At 44.6% G+C, this 18,043-nt stretch overlaps 1 protein-coding gene across 3 annotated transcripts in view; it reads right to left on the reverse strand.

The window, feature by feature from the left end:
• LOC135519328 (diacylglycerol kinase beta) overlaps positions 1–18,043 on the reverse strand; it is a 166,679-nt gene continuing 148,636 nt past the window's right edge. For all 3 annotated transcript variants that reach the window (XM_064944505.1, XM_064944504.1, XM_064944506.1), the window contains 3 exons: positions 2,976–3,096; positions 1,246–1,306; positions 1–531 (listed from right to left, as the gene is read on the reverse strand). In XM_064944505.1, coding sequence (XP_064800577.1) covers positions 427–531; positions 1,246–1,306; positions 2,976–3,096 — 287 coding nt within the window. In that variant the 3' untranslated portion in view covers positions 1–426. The remainder of the gene's footprint in view (positions 532–1,245; positions 1,307–2,975; positions 3,097–18,043) is intronic.

An 18,043-nucleotide genomic window follows, 5' to 3' on the forward strand; every position in this document is an offset into this window, starting at 1 on the left:
CCTTCTGCTACTTCTCTCTTTGTCTCTCTCTCTCTTTATTTGTTTCCTTATCACTCCATCTCTCTATCCCTCCATTTGAGAACCAAGGCAGTATCCTAGATGAACCTATATGCTGCTGGCACTGTGTTTTGCCAAGGCAGTGTGGCATTACTGATGGGTCTGGGGCTGAAGCTGAGTCTGGAGCTGAGGTTGACTGAGCTAGTGTGCCAGTGGCAGGGTCAGAGTTCAGAGTTCAGAGTTCACAGGAAGTTCTAGAAGCTAGAACATGGATACACAGGAAGTGGTCATTACACTGAGAGGAAGTCAGTTCATTCTGAAGTGGTACTGTAGGTCCAAGGGGCAATGCCTTGGTCTGTGGGACCTATTGAGTTGTCCCGAGGGGTTGGTGAATGTGTTTGTGAAGAGGGGGAGTTTGAGGTGTCTTCCTCACTCATAGTCCCGACTTCTGTTGCGTCTCTTGAAGAACAAGAAGGGGGTCTTCTGAGGAGGGCCCAGTAGCATGGGAACCTGGTTCTTATGTGTGATCTTGATCTGTAAGGGGAGGAGGGACAAGATGAAATGATATTCAGCAACTCTTGTAGGACAATGGAAGTTTGCTTCAGAAACCAATGTGCCTTCATCCATATGAGGGACAAGAGGACATTTGACCAGGAAGTGTCCAGAAGTCTGGTCCTTATTTTCTACTTCTAAATCCTTAACATGTAATGTTATGTTATTGTACCATAATTTCCTGCTAAAGAAATAGTCCACTTTTCATGCTACCCCACAGATAGAAGATTCACTTTTCAGAGCAACTATCTGACCTTGAAATCCAAATAACCAACAAAGTACAGAACATAGAACACTGTGCCTCAGCTCAGCCTGACATCCCCGCGGGTTCAACTGCATAAAGGACAATGGGGCGCTGAGGTTTAGGGTGACACACTTCTTTTATCAACACTATTTAAATTGAATTGTTCTATATATAGCAGAGGGCATTTTGCTGTTGCTACGTGATGTGTGAATGGATTCCAGCGAGCATTTCCTCCTCCTCTAATGACATAACCAGTCAGTGGTCCGCTGTGACAAAACACTGTTTCAATTAACACAGCTGTCACAGTGAAGGTGGGGAGTGTGATGGAGAGGGATGGAGGGAAGAGAGAAAGAGAGAAGGAAATTGAAAAGGCATAGGGAGCAGGAAGGGAGGCAGGTGGAGGTGTAGCGTGGGTTTAGGGTGTGTGTTAGTGTGTGTGGTGAGTCTCTGACCGTGCATGGGGGCTGCATCCAAGGCTCCCCATCAATCTGCATGGGCAGCAGCCGGGATGTCCTGTGAGTAGAGAGATAGGGTGTCAGAGTCAGATCACATGCACCTCTGAGGCTCGATTTTCCCATTCATACTGTCCATACCATCCCGGGACCAGAGTCAAACACTGCTGTCTTTGTTCCCACGAGTCCTTTTCCCAGACAGGCCCCCACTCTAAACAAACTCACAGACCCCCCTCCACACACACACACACACACACACACACAAAGATAGTTTAAGCCTTTCATGTATGCCTGACCAGCTAGGGAAACTCAGTATGGGAGAATGACTGATGAATGTTATTTTAATTCTGTTTTCGGAAAATATTAAGGGTAGGCTGAAACAGGTGAGGGGAAAGCTTTGATTGAGTCCGCTATAAACTGTACTTTAACTGGCCTTACTGTGAATGTTTAATGGAGCGGGAACTGCTAGAGCAACAACAACATGTGAACTAATTCCACTTTTCTAAAACAGATTGGTTGGTTGGCATATCCGAAAGTGGCCTGAGTGCCCTCAGACGTGTGAAAAAGCTAATTTGTCAGGCCATGATGGCCAGACTCTCTGTGGCTGTAATGAGTGAGTCAGCAGGTCAATGTTCTGTTTACTGGACACAGAGGCTCAGAAGAAACTTCTGTTTTAAAGAGTGTGAAGTGAGGAAGAGAAGGGAGCAGGAGATACTTCTGTTTTAAAGAGTGTGAAGTGAGGAAGAGAAGGGAGTAGGAGACACTTCTGATTTAAAGAGTGTGAAGTGAGGAAGAGAAGGGAGCAGAAGACACTTCCGTTTTAAAGAGTGTGAAGTGAGGAAGAGAAGGGAGCAGGAGACACTTCCGTTTTAAAGAGCGTGAAGTGAGGAAGAGAAGGGAGCAGGAGACACTTCTGTTTTAAAGAGTGTGATGTGAGGAAGAGAAGGGAGCAGGGGACACTTCTGTTTTAAAGAGTGTGAAGTGAGGAAGAGAAGGGAGCAGAAGACACTTCCGTTTTAAAGAGCGTGAAGTGAGGAAGAGAAGGGAGTAGGAGACACTTCTGTTTTAAAGAGTGTGAAGTGAGGAAGAGAAGGGAGCAGGAGACACTTCTGTTTTAAAGAGTGTGAAGTGAGGAAGAGAAGGGAGCAGGAGACACTTCTGTTTTAAAGAGTGTGAAGTGGGGAAGAGAAGGGAGCAGGGGACACTTCTGTTTTAAAGAGTGTGAAGTGAGGAAGAGAAGGGAGCAGGAGACACTTCTGTTTTAAAGAGTGTGAAGTGAGGAAGAGAAGGGAGTAGGAGACACTTCTGTTTTAAAGAGTGTGAAGTGAGGAAGAGAAGGGAGCAGGAGACACTTCTGTTTTAAAGAGTGTGAAGTGGGGAAGAGAAGGGAGCAGGAGACACTTCTGTTTTAAAGAGTGTGAAGTGGGGAAGAGAAGGGAGCAGGGGACACTTCTGTTTTAAAGAGTGTGAAGTGAGGAAGAGAAGGGAGCAGGGGACACTTCTGTTTTAAAGAGTGTGAAGTGAGGAAGAGAAGGGAGCAGGAGACACTTCTGTTTTAAAGAGTGTGAAGTGAGGAAGAGAAGGGAGCAGGAGACACTTCTGTCTGCGGGACTCAGCTCTGGTTTTGGTGACGGAGACACAACAGGATGGAAGGGGGTAGGAGAAGGGAGGAAGAGGGGTGGAGGGATGGATGGAGAGACAGAGGGGATAGTTGCAGAAAGGGTCCTGACCTGATGGTGACGTTAGCACATTGGGCCAGTCTGCGGCCAGCACTCTTCAGGCCTGAGTAGATCTTCCCCATCTCCATGGCACCCTCCAGACCCACCACCTCTAGCAACTGGTCGCTCAGGTCTGGGAGAGGGAGAGGGAGATCAGTTAATACTTTCTGAGCAAAGAAAGAACAAAGGAAATGGAGAATGGTAAAGTGCATTAACGAGTTTTGAAGAGTTTTAGTTAGGTCATAGAAGGATTGAAGAACAGCTTAAGACAGGCTGTAGTACTTTTTGATTGTGGCCCCTATTTTTTAAATAAATCAAATCAAATGTTATTGGTCACATACAGATATAAATCAGATGTTATTGCGGGTGTAGTGAAATGCTTGTGTTCCTAGTTCCAACAGTGCAGTAGTATCTAACAATATGCACAAATCTAAAAGTAAAAGAATGGAATTAAGAAATATATAAATACTGGATCGACCAATGTCGGAGTGGCATTGACTAAAATGCAGTAGAATAGAATACAGTATATACAAATGAAATGAGTAAAGCAGTATGTAGACATTATTAAAGTGACTAATGTTCCATTATTAAAGTGACCAGTGATTCCAAGTCTATGTATATAGGGCAGCAGCCTCTAAGGTGCAGGGTAGCATAACCAGTGGAAGGTGGCTAGTGATGGCTATTTAACAATCTGATGGCCTTGAGATAGAAGCTGTTTTTCAGTCTCTCTGTCCCAGCGTTGATGCACCTGTTGAGGAACTTGAAGCTTTCCACCTTCTCAACTGCTGTCCCGTCGATGTGGATAGGGGCATGCTCGCTCTGCTGTTTGCTGAAGTCCACGATCAGCTCCTTTGTTTTGTTGACATTGAGTGAGAGGTTATTTTCGCTGTCTCGTCATTGTTGGGAATCAGGCCTACTGCTGTTGTGTCGTCTGCAAGCTTGACGATTGAGTTGGACTCGTGCGTGGCCACACCGTCATGGGTGAACAGGGAGTACAAGAGGTGGCTGAGCACCCTTGTGGGGCCCCTGTGTTGAGGAACAGCAAAGTGGAGATGTTGTTTCCGATGTTCACCACCTGGGGGTGGCCCGTCAGGAAGTCCAGGACCGAGTTGCACAGGGCGGGATTCAGAACTAGGGCTCCGAGCTTAATGATGAGCTTGGAGGGTGCTATGGTGTTGAATGCTGAGCTATAGTCAATGAACAGCATTTTTACATAGGTATTCCTCTTGTCCAGAGGGATAGGGCAATGTGCAGCGCGATGTGATTGCATCATCTGTGGATCTTTTGGGGCGGTAAGCAAATTGAAGTGGGTCTAGGGTGTCAAGTAAGCTAGATGTTACATGATCCTTAACTAGCCTCTCAAAGCACTTCATGGTGACAGAAGTGAGTGCTACAGGGCGATAGTCATTTAGTTCAGTTTGCTTTGTTGAGTACGTGAACAATAGTGGACATCTTGAAGCAAGTGGGAAAGCAGACTGGGATAGGGAGCGTTTAAATCCAGCCAGCTGGTCTGCTCATGCTCTGAGGATGCGGCTATGGATGCCGTCTGGGCCGGCAGCCTTGAGAGGGTTAACACGCTTAAATGTCTTACTCACATCGGCCACGGAGAAGGAGAACCCACAGTCTTTGGTCGGTGGCACTGTGTTATCCTCAAAGAGGGCAAAGAAGGTGTTTAGCTTGTCCGGAAGCAAGACGTCGGTGTTCGCGACGTGGCTGGTTTTCCCTTTGTAGTCCGTGATTGTCTGTAGACCCTGCCACATACGTCTCGTGTCTGAGCAGTTGAATTGCGACTCCACTTTATCTCTCCACTGATTTATTTTTATTCATCCTCTCGTTAAGAATACACACATCCTCATATGCTAATGGTTCAGGAACTTTAGATAGCTAAAGAAGGTAATTCATGCCTTCATAAAGCACCCAGGAAATAGATTTTCCGCATACAATTTAAATAGATTCCTCAACTATTCAGGTCTGGTTTCTTCCTCTACTTTCTACCCACTACAATCTCAATGTCTCTCATTTGCTCCCTCTCACTCTCTGTCTAACTTAACCATATCCCCAGTTAATCAGCCATGTCAGTGTGAGTAGATCTCAGGTGCTCCTGAACTGATTAACAGTGCAGGGCCTGTGCTCTGCCAGCTGACCACCTAAAGATATCCTGCCTAGTTTATCCACACAGAGAGAGCTGAGCCTGCCTGTCTGTCTGCGATAGTGAATCACTGGAGCCATCCTCAGCCCAGTGAGGGACATACACACGCAGAGACACGCACAAACACATACACACACAGCACTGATCAGACCATCTCAAAGGGCCCCGTACCTAATTTCACTCCTGTCCCATACAAGCCCTAACATGCAGGGATGCCTGTTTTGACTGACTAGGTTATAGTCGAATTGTGACAGTGTGTTTGTGTGTGTGTGTGCAGTCATGCCTGTTTTGACTGACTAGGCTATAGGGGGACTGTGACTGTGACTGTGTGTGTGTGTGTAGTCATGCCTGTTTTGATTGACTAGGGCTATAGGCGTGCTGTACGGCCCTTGGCAGTTTCACATCGCTGTCACCCGAACCGTTCTGCCTTCATTCAACAAACAGGAAACGGTCGCGTGGCTGCTTTATTTGAGAGGGAGGAGACGACTGGCTTGGCTTGCACAAGGGATCTGATGCAAGCTGAAGCTTGTGTGAGATGAACTGTCATTGGTGGTGAACACTTAGTAATGTACACAAAGGAAATGAGATTACTTCCACAAAAGTCTGTGAGAGGTCAAAGTGGCTATACATTGTTCTCGCTAAAATTATCTATATCTCCAACACAGCTGAGCAGATGAGACAAAATACACACACTAGTGTGAAGTGTTGGATATTTACTTCTTCAGAGTTCATGCTTCTTTTAAGTTAGATTTTGAGTACTTAAAGTCTTTATAAACATATTTGCTGTGCTGCATTCTGTGGAATCGCAATACATAAAGTAGAGGTCATGTGTGTTCCATTTGAAGAATGTAGCCATTTCGTGCTTCACACTCGATGCTGTTAAAGTTCATATGGGAATTAGTAAGTCAGTACGTCTCTCGCACTCTTAAATATTTTACAATTTTGCAGCAAATGACAGATGAGGGATGGGGTGAACCATTCAAAATCACCAAAGGTAAAACACAAGTAAAGATGCTGGGGTTAAAGCAAATACAACTGTAAAGTATCATTAATACACTGGAAACTACAATGTTTAATGTACTTCTGCTTCGACTTTAGTTTTCAGAGTGAGTCATCCTAAATACATTTTGTGGTCTCAATTTTTTCTACACAACTGAAATGATGCTTGGGCTGAGAAAGCAGTATTTGACATGCACAGAAAATAACTGATTGCTGTGAGAATAGATCTGCTGGGTTTGAAGAGGGGACAAAACACCCTTGCCATGTGACAAATGGGAACAAATAGCCCTGTAGCCTCTCCCCTTTACCCCTGTGCCCCGGGTATATGCCCACTCATCAGTTATTGTCACACCGTCCTTCATCAACCAGCGTGGAAACCATCCTAAATCAGTCAGAGCAGGGGAAATCACTCTAAATACAAACATCCCCCATCCCTCTGCCTGCCTGCCTGCCTGGCCTATGGGGGCCATTTTGTGCTCCTGTGCCCTGGATGCCCACTGACTGATCAGGCATGGGACACATCCTAAATACAAACACCCCCATCTTTCTGTTTCCCTGGTCCACTGGGGACATTTAACCCAGGGCGTCCCAGTGGTGGTGGCTATTTTGTCAGCCAATGCCTCGTCCTTCCACAACCCAGGGGACGAGACTGGAGCACCAAGTACGCGTCCTAACTAAACCCTCGGCTTGTGTCCCACATGGCACCCTATGTCCTAGGGGTCTGGTCAATAGTAGTGCACTATTTAGGGAATAGGGTGCCATTTGGGATGCAACCTCAGGCTCAGTCCCAGTAGTTTTTCCCAGAAAGAATAATAGGATTGCGATCCATTAAGAGAAAACTGGGCATGAATAGCCCTGGATTAGTGGCGGAGGGACTAGTGACACTATGGACGCTATGCAGCCACTAGTACATACGCAGGTTTCACATGACAGATGGGACTCTACAGGGACTGGACTATCCAGAAACAGCAGAGCTCTTCTTGGTACATGAGATGATTTAATAAGAGCAGAGCTGAGTAAATAAACATATACAGAATATTCAACCTAATAGAACATGTTCTATATCTAATAGCTGGATATATTCATTGCCTAATAATTATATAGCAAAATGTTAGAAATGTTATTACAAATGTTAAATATTTACATATTGTATTATGTTACTTTTGTTTCTTACATTGATATATTCCTATATCCTTATAATTAAAATTCCTTGGACACACCTACTCATTCAAGGGTTTTTCTTTATTTTTTTTATTTTTTCTACATTGTAGAACAGTGAAGACATCAAGACTATGAAATAACACTTATGGAATCATGTAGCAAACAAAAAGTGTTCAACAAATCTAAATATATATTTTATATTTTAAATTCTTCAAAGTAGCCACACTTAGCCTTGATGACAGCTTTGCTCATCCCAAAACATCTCAATTTGGTTGAAGCCAGGTGATTGTGGAGACCAGGTCTTCTGATACAGCATTACATCACTCTCCTTGGTAAAATAGCCCTTACACAACCTGAGGTGTGTTTTTCATGTGGAAAAACAAATGATAGTCCCACTAAGCGCAAACCAGATGGGATGGCGTATCACTGCAGAATGCTGTGGTAGCCATGCTGGTTAAGTGTGCCTTGAATTGTAAATAAATCACCAACAGTGCCATCAGCAAAGCACCCCCACACCATCACACCTCCTCCATGCTTCACGGTGGGAACCACGCATGCAGAGAACATCCGTTCACCTACTTAGTGCCTCACAAAGACACGGTGGTTGGAACCAAAAATCTCAAATTTGGACCCAAAGGACAGATTTCCAACAGTCTCATGTCCATTGCTCGTGCTAATTGGCCCAAGCAATTATTTTCTTATTATTGGTGTCTTTTAGTAGAGGTTTCGTTGCAGCAATTCGACCATGAAGGCCTGATTCACGCAGTCTCCTCTGAACAGTTGATGTTGAGATGTCTTACTTGAACTCTTTGAAGCATTTATTTACTGCAATTTCTGAGGCTGGTAACTCTAATGAATTTACCCTCTGCCGCAGAGGTAGGGCTATCTTCTGTTTACCACCCCTACCTTGTCACGACACAACTGATTGACTCAAACGCATTAATGCCAAAAGATGGCGCCGAAGAACATGGCTGACGTTTTACATTCTCCCAACCAATTGTGCTATTTTCTTTGCGTTTTGTGTAACTTGTTTTTTTACTTATTGTGTACACAATGTTGCTGCTACCGTCTCTTATGACCAAAAATAACTTCTGGACATCAGAAAAGCAATTACTCACCGTGGACTGGAAAAACTTGTTCCTTTAACGAGTCCGACGAGCAGGTTATCCTGCTTTCACTGGAACAGGCCCAGATCCACGCCTTTTGCGTGAAGAAAAGACACCAGAAAAGGGGCCGCAAATCGGGCATCCTTTTGAGAATCCGGAGGCGAGCGAGTAACTTCCACTGCCTTCGATTCTTCTTGCTAATGTGCAATCATTGGAAAATACAATCGATGACCTACAATTTGGATTATTCTACCAACGGGACATTAAAAACTGTGACATCTTATATTTCACAGAGACGTGGCTGAATGAAGATACGGACGATATAGAGCTAGCAGGATTTTCCATGCACCGACAGAACAGAGACGCTACCTGTGGTAAGACAAGGGCTGGGGGTGTGTGTCTTTTTGTCAATAACAGCTGGTGAGCGATGTCTAATATTAAAGAAGTCTCGAGGTGTTGCTTGCCTGAGGTAGAGTACCTTATGATAAGCTGTAGACCACACTATCTACCAAGAGAGTTCTCATCTGTATTATTCGTAGCTGTCTATTTACCACCACAAAATGAAGCTGGCACTAAGACCGCTCTCAACCAGCTCTATAAGGCCATAAGCAAAGAAGAAAATACTTACCCAGAAGCGGCTCCTCTAGTGGCCGGGGACTTTAATGCAGGCAAACTTAAATTAGTTTCTCCAAATTTTTACCAGCATGTCACATGTGCAACCAGGGGAAAAAAATCCTATACCACCTTTACTCCACACACAGAGATGCATACAAAGCTCGCCCCCACCTTCCATTTGGCAAATCTGACCATAATTCTATCCTCCTGATTCCTGCTTACAAGCAAAAACTAAAGCAGGAAGTACCAGTGACTCGCTCAATACGGAAGTGGTCAGACGACGTGGATGCTACACAACAGGACTGCTTTGCTAGCACAGACTGGAATATGTTTCGGGATTCATCCAATGTCATTGAGGAATACACCACCTCAGTCATCGGCTTCATCAATAAGTGCATCAATGACGTCGTCCCCACAGTGACTGTGCGTACATATCCCAACCAGAAGTGTGAAGTGTGAACTGAAGTGTGCATGAGAGCACCAGCTATTCTGGATGGCTGTGTGATAATGCTCTCAGTAGCCGATGTGAACAAAATCTTTAAACAGGTCAACTTTCACAAAGCTGCTGGGGCAGACGGATTACCAGGACGTGTACTCAAAGCATGCACGGACCAACTGTCAAGTGTCTTCACTGACATTTTCAACCTCTCCCTGACCGAGTCTGTAATACCTACATGTTTGAAGCAGACCACCATAGTCCCTGTGCCCAACGGAAGCTAAGGTAACCTGCCTAAATGATTACTGCCCCGTGTCACTCACGTCAGTAGCCACAAAGTGCTTTGAAAGGCTGGTCATGGCCTACATCAACACCATCATTCTGGACACCCTAGACCTACTCCAATTCGCATACCGCCCCAACAGATCCACAGATGACGCAATCGCAATCCACACTGCCCTTTCCCACTTGGACAAAAGGAACACCTATATGAGAATGCTATTAATTGACCACAGCTCAGCGTTCAACACCATAGTGCCCACGAAGCTCATCACTAAGCTAAGGACTCTGGTACTAAACACCTCCCTCTGCAACTTGATCCTGGACTTCCTGATGGGCCGCCCCCAGGTGGTAAGAGTAGGCACCAACACGGTTCCTTAGCACTGGGGCCCCCCAGGGGTGTGTACTTAGTCCCATCCTGTATTCCCTGTTTACCCATGACTGCGTGGTCAGGCACGACTCCAACACCATCATTAAGTTTGCTGACAACACAACAGTTGTAGGCCTGATCCCCGACAATGATGAGACAACCTGTAGGGAGGAGGTCAGAGAACTGGCAGTGTGGTGCAAGGACAACAACCTGTCCCTCAATGTGAGCAAGACAAAAGAGCTGATCGTGGACTACAGGCGGGCCCAACAGGCCCCCATTAACATCGACGGTGCTGTAGTGGAGTGGGTCTAGACTTTCAAGAACTATCATTGTCCAAACATAGCAAGACAGTTGTGAAGAGGGCAAGACAAAAACTTTACCCCCTCAGGAGACTGAAAAGATTTGTCATGGGTCGAGTGCATCCTGACCGGTTGCATCAACGCCTGATATGGCAACTGCTTGGCATCTGACCGTAAGGCGCTACAGAGGGTAGTGCGAACAGCCTAGTACATCACTAGGGCCCAGCTCCCTGCCATCTAGGACCTATATAATAGGCGGTGTCAGAGGAAAGCCCATAAAATTGTCAGAGACTCGAGTCACCCAATTTAGACTGTTTTCTCTGCTCCCGCACTGTTAGCGGTACCGGAGCGCCAAGTCTAGGACCAAAAGGCTACTCAACAGCTTCTGCCCCCAAGCCATAAGATTGGTGAACAATTCATAAAATTACCACCGGACAATTTCAATTGACCCCCCTCCCTTTTGTACAGTGCTGCTACTCGCAGTTTGTTTATTATCTATGCATAGTCACTTCGCCCCAACCTCAACTAGCCTGTACCCCCGCACACTGACTCTGTACCTGTACCCCCTGTATATAGCCTTGTTATTGTTATTGTTATTGTTATTGTGTTACTTTTTATTTTAGTCTACTTGGTATGTAAGCATTTCAAGGTAAAGTCTACACTTGTTGTATTCGGCGCATGTGACAAATAAAGTTTGATTTGATTTTGAATGAACTTTAACACAGCACAGCTGTTAAATACATTCCAGGTGACTACCTCATGAAGCTGGTTCAGAGAATGCCAAGACTGTGTGAAGTTGTGATCAAGGCAAAGGGTGGCTACTTTGAAGAATCTCAAATAAAAAAATATATTTAGATTCCTAGAGTCCTGTGTGGCTCAGTCGGTAGAGCATGGCGCTTGCAACGCCAAGCGTCGTGGGTTCGATTCCCACTGGGGCCACCCATATGTAAAAGTAGTGGCCCCAGCCGACTTGTAAGTCGCTTTGGACAAAAGCGTCTGCTAAATGGGATATATTTTATTATATATTATTTGTTTAACACTATTTCATAGTTTTGATGTCTTCACTATTATTTTACAATGTAGAAAATAGTTTTAAAAAATAAAGAAAAACCCTGGAATGAGTAGCTGTGTCCAAACTTTTTACTGCTACTGTATAGGAAAGCTGCCGCAGTCATCCCCCTCTTCAAAGGGGGAGACACCCTGGACCCAAACTGTTACAGACCTATATCCATTCTGCCTTGCCTATCTAAGGTCTTCGAAAGCCAAGTCAACAAACAGGTCACTGACCATCTCGAATCCCACCGTACCTTCTCCGCTATGCAATCTGGTTTCCGAGCCGGTCACGGGTGCACCTCAGCCACACTCAAGGTACTAAACGACATCATAACCGCCATCGATAAAAGACAGTACTGTGCAGCCGTCTTCATCGACCTTGCCAAGGCTTTCGACTCTGTCAATCACCATATTCTTATCGGCAGACTCAGTAGCCTCGGTTTTTCGGATGACTGCCTTGCCTGGTTCACCAATTACTTTGCAGACAGAGTTCAGTGTGTCAAATCGGAGGGCATGCTGTCCGGTCCTCTGGCAGTCTCTATGGGGGTGCCACAGGGTTCAATTCTCGGGCCGACTCTTTTCTCTGTATATATCAATGATGTTGCTCTTGCTGCGGGCGATTCCCTGATCCACCTCTACGCAGATGACACCATTCTATATACTTTCGGCCCGTCATTGGACACTGTGCTATCTAACCTCCAAACGAGCTTCAATGCCATACAACACTCCTTCCGTGGCCTCCAACTGCTCTTAAACGCTAGTAAAACCAAATGCATGCTTTTCAACCGATCGCTGCCTGCTCCCGCATGCCCGACTAGCATCACCACACTGGATGGTTCCGACCTTGAATATGTGGACACCTATAAGTACCTAGGTGTCTGGCTAGACTGCAAACTCTCCTTCCAGACCCATATCAAACATCTCCAATCGAAAATCAAATCAAGAGTCGGCTTTCTATTCCGTAACAAAGCCTCCTTCACTCACGCTGCCAAGCTTACCCTAGTAAAACTGACTATCCTACCGATCCTCGACTTCGGCGATGTCATCTACAAAATTGCTTCCAACACTCTTCTCAGCAAACTGGATGCAGTTTATCACAGTGCCATCCGTTTTGTCACTAAAGCACCTTATACTACCCACCACTGCGACTTGTATGCTCTAGTCGGCTGGCCCTCGCTACATATTCGTCGCAAGACCCACTGGCTCCAGGTCATCTACAAGGCCATGCTAGGTAAAGCTCCGCCTTATCTCAGTTCACTGGTCACGATGGCAACACCCATCCGTAGCACGCGCTCCAGCAGGTGTATCTCACTGATCATCCCTAAAGCCAACACCTCATTCGGCCGCCTTTCGTTCCAGTACTCTGCTGCCTGTGACTGGAACGAATTGCAAAAATCGCTGAAGTTGGAGACCTTTATCTCCCTCACCAACTTCAAACATCAGCTATCTGAGCAGCTAACCGATCGCTGCAGCTGTACATAATCTATTGGTAAATAGCCCACCCATTTTCACCTACCTCATCCCCACAGTTTTTATTTATTTACTTTTCTGCTCTTTTGCACACCAATATCTCTACCTGTACATGATCATCTGATCATTTATCACTCCAGTGTTAATCTGCAATATTGTAATTATTCGCCTACCTCCTCATGCCTTTTGCACACATTGTATATAGACTCCCCTTTTTTTCTACTGTGTTATTGACTTGTTAATTGTTTACTCCATGTGTAACTCTGTGTTGTCTGTTCACACTGCTATGCTTTATCTTGGCCAGGTCGCAGTTGTAAATGAGAACTTGTTCTCAACTAGCCTACCTGGTTAAATAAAGGTGAAAAAATAAATAAATAAATATCTCAATCAATTCACAAAACTTCTGTGAATTTACTAATGACACAAAACTGGGAAATATTCTGGGTGAGGAAGAAATCACAAATGTTCCAGCCAGATATGTATATGATTGCCATAGCTTGAGGGACATCCATGTACATTTTGTTTTTTATTTGTTCATTTTTTCATAATCATATTTGTATTGAATTAAATTTATCAACTAAAGGTTACACAATACAACAGCAGTAGTGTTGTACCTGTATACATGATTATTATAAACTGGATTTCATTATCCTCATTGCATTTACTGAAATGCTGTACCACTATGCAGCTTTGGCAATATCTACAAATTGTATTTCAAGCCAATAAAGCAATGCGAGAGAGAGAGAGAGAGAGAGAGAGAGAGAGAATCACCATGATACTTTTTTCTCTCCTCTCCAATGTTTCCCGCTCCATCAGATCTGAGCTGCTGTACTGCAGCGCTTCGACAATGAGGTAGAACTAATAATAGAGCAGAATAGAGCTCTTACATAACACAGAAACCCAGTGCATTGTGGGATGGATGGCGGGTAGCTGGCCAAACGACTTTTGCTCCTGCCGTGCCACGGGAAAACCCACGCTGGGTATAGTACAGAGATGCTCAACAATTAGGTTAAGACTAATGTGATGCAGTGAAACATACTGTTCACAAAACAGTTCAAAGGACTACATTTTTGAATGGGATGTGTTTGTGAGAGAGAGGAGAAAAGGAGAAATATGAAACAGTTCTACAAAATAATGTTTGAGGATTGTGATCAGTCCTTTGCAACCAGTCCTGCTATTCTCCACACCAGTTCAATAGTTTTCATAATGAACCACTTGGATACAATTCCTTTGATGATACTATATGTAGATGTGAACCCCCTGAGAACAACCAGAACAGCCCTTAAGTACAGTACTTGTTCCAATAATTGCTCTGGTATTTATTTATAAACTAGTGTTTGTTGTTGTTTCCTTCCTCTGTCCCCTAGCTCCTGGCTCAGTCCGGATGTCATTGTCTCGGGGTGGCCGCAGTGGAGGCCGGAGTGAGGACAGATGGTCAAGAGGAACTAGACGCCACCATGAAACTGTTACTCTGGTAAAGTAAAGGTGTGTGGGCAGTAAAGGTGTGTGGGCAGTAAAGGTGTGTGGGCAGTAAAGGTGTGTGGGCAGTAAAGGTGTGTGGGCAGTAAAGGTGTGTGGGCAGTAAAGGTGCGTGGGCAGTAAAGGTGCGTGGGCAGTAAAGGTGCGTGGGCAGTAAAGGTGCGTGGGCAGTAAAGGTGCGTGGGCAGTAAAGGTGCGTGGGCAGTAAAGGTGCGTGGGCAGTAAAGGTGCGTGGGCAGTAAAGGTGCGTGGGCAGTAAAGGTGCGTGGGCAGTAAAGGTGCGTGGGCAGTAAAGGTGCGTGGGCAGTAAAGGTGCGTGGGCAGTAAAGGTGCGTGGGCAGTAAAGGTGTGTGGGCAGGTGTGGCCTGCTTGGCCTGCTGACAGTATACAGGAATGATACACATGCCCATTATTAGCTCCTCTCACTAACATTCCCTACATCTTCCTTTCTCACATGCTGTATATTTATACACGTTCTGTTCACATAACACATGCTATCTAATATAACAATAATATTCACATACTCTTTAGCTGTCTATGCATCTCTTGTTAAGATGCTCCACACTATGTTCTAATGTCATTCCTAAACGACACTGATCTTTTATGACTCAGTTCTCAAGGGAAAAAAACGAATTGAACTTCAAACTCTTCAGATATGAGGGACACTTCTGAAAAGGCTCCTATTATCCCATAAGAAAGTCTGGCTCATTGAACCAGAATTTCTAGACTGTTGTAAGTATGTGCCAGGAAGCAATAGCTCTTCCCACAATCCTCTCTGGGTGGGTAGTTTTATTATATTTGTATCTATTTCTGTCATGGCAAACAACACAGGAGGGAAATGAAAAATTAACCCTTCTGTTTTAGCTGGGTGAGAGAGAGCAACAACAATAATCTGTATGTCAGAGCCCTGAAATAGCCCACACTATGGCAATGGAGGGACTTAAACTAGGAGCTGTTCAGGGGGAGGGTGGGTGGAGATGACTCCTGCAGGGGAGAGGTTGTGGGAATCTGGCCAGGCTTTAACCTGCAATGGCACACCTTTTACAACACACACAGAGAGAGAGCGAGAGAGAGAGAGAGAGAGAGAGAGAGAGAGAGAGAGAGAGAGAGAGAGAGAGAGAGAGAGAGTGCCCCAGGACAACAACACAATTAGACCCAACCAAATCATGAGAAAACAAAAAGATAATTACTTGACACATTGGAAAGATCTAACAAAAAAACAGAGCAAACTAGAATGCTATTTGGCCTTAAACAGAGAGTACACAGTGGCGGAATACCTGACCACTGTGACTGACCCAAACTTAAGGAAATTTTGACTATGTACAGACTCAGTGAGCATAGCCTTGCTATTGAGAAAGGCAGCCGTAGGCAGACATGGCTCTCAAGAGAAGACAGGCTATGTGCTCACTGCCCACAAAATGAGGTGGAAACTGAGCTACACTTCCTAACCTCCTGCCCAATGTATGACCATATTAGAGAGACATAATCCAATTTAGATAAACTCCCATATCTACTGGGTGAAATTCCACAGTGTGCCATCACAGCAGCAAGATTTGTGACCGGTTGCCACAAGAAAAGGGCAACCAGTGAAGAACAAACACCATTGTAAATACAACCCATATTTATGCTTATTTATTTTCCCTTGTGTACTTTAACCATTTGTACATTGTTACAACACTGTATATTATATAATATGACATTTGTAATGTCTTTATTGTTTTGAAACTTCTGTATGTCTAATGTTTACTGTTAATTTGTGTTGTTTATTTCACTTTTGTATATTATCTACCTCACTTGCTTTGGCAATGTTATCACATGCCAATAAAGCCCCTTGAATTGAATTGAATTGAGAGAGACAGACAGAGAGAGAGAGAGAGAGAGAGAGAGAGAGAGAGAGAGAGAGAGAGAGAGAGAGAGAGAGAGAGAGACTGAAGAGATAGAGTTGGGGAGGAGGAGGGTGGTAACAAGGGTGCTTCCTGCCCTGTCCCGGTCACCAAAGGACCCGTCAGCACCTCCTCTCAAGTGTTTCCCTCCTCTGACCATTATCCATTTCCTCCCCATCAACAGCAGTAAATAACCCCTGACTTAATCTATAGACAGACAGTATTTTACACTCACCACTTTCCTTCCTTGCTCTGTAACTCGAGCTGGCTTGACTCTAGCTATCTCATGTTCCCAGTTGTGTGACACTTCCATAGGGTGAACCTTCTAGTTGTAGGATATTTGTAGGAGGTGAATCAGAAATTTGAGGTGTCAGTCTGGAGAATCAGGCCAGCAGGGTTTTCACTCTGTGGTAAACTGACTGATTGTATTATCTGTAGAGCACAGCTTAAAAAATAATGATCTTATTGCTGCAGAGTAAACAAGTGTCATCAACAATTAGTCATAAGCTGTACACACACACGTACATGCACACAGCTGTGTTTTCTGGACATTTCTGGATTGTTTTGGGTTGTAAAAATGATATCACCATTAAAAATCCTATGTTCCCTTACCCCTAAACCTAACCCTTAACCTAAACCAAACCTTTAAGATTAAAATAGAATTGGAACAAATTCAGGACCTGATAAAACCCCTCTTTTCCAAACAGTTTTTGTTTTCCAACCTTTTCAGGACATTAAGGTGAAATGTTAGGACATTGGGGTCCTGATAATGTAGGAAAACAAATACACACACACTCACACACACTCCTTTCCCTCTGCCTCTCGAAGAGACGTCCTTCTCCGCCCTTCTCTGCATAACTGTTTCCCAGAAGTTCATTTAATAAAGGTTCAACTCTGTGGGATGTAGCAAGACTAAAGCACAACATTCCCTCACATGCACATGCACACACAAACACGCATACACACGCACTTGTGACACACGTGCACAAGAAAGACACACAAACACAGTGCTGAAGAGTAAATGACAATAACCATTCAATTGCATATGACACACACACTCACATACATACTGACACACAGACACTCAAACACATACTGACAAACATACTGACACACATACTGACACACATACTGACACACAGACACTCATACACATACTGACACACAGACACTCATACACATACTGACACACAGACACTCATATACATACTGACACAGAGACACTCATATACATACTGACACAGAGACACTCATACACATACTGACACACAGACACTCATACACATACTGACACACAGACACTCATATACATACTGACACACAGCCACTCATACACATACTGACACAGAGACACTCATACACATACTGACACACAGACACTCATACACATACTGACACACAGACACTCATACACATACTGACACACAGCCACTCATACACATACTGACACACAGACACTCACATACATACTGACACACAGACACTCAAACACATACTGACACACAGACACTCATACACATACTGACACACAGACACTCAAACACATACTGACACACAGACACTCATACACATACTGACACACACACACACTCACATACATACTGACACACAGACACTCAAACACATACTGACAAACATACTGACACACATACTGACACACATACTGACACACAGGCACTCATACACATACTGACACACAGACACTCATACACATACTGACACACAGACACTCATATACTTACTGACACACAGACACTCATACACATACTGACACACAGACA

Source organism: Oncorhynchus masou, chromosome 29, assembly GCF_036934945.1.
Source record: "Oncorhynchus masou masou isolate Uvic2021 chromosome 29, UVic_Omas_1.1, whole genome shotgun sequence".
In the NCBI taxonomy this organism is placed as follows: Eukaryota; Metazoa; Chordata; class Actinopteri; order Salmoniformes; family Salmonidae; genus Oncorhynchus; species Oncorhynchus masou.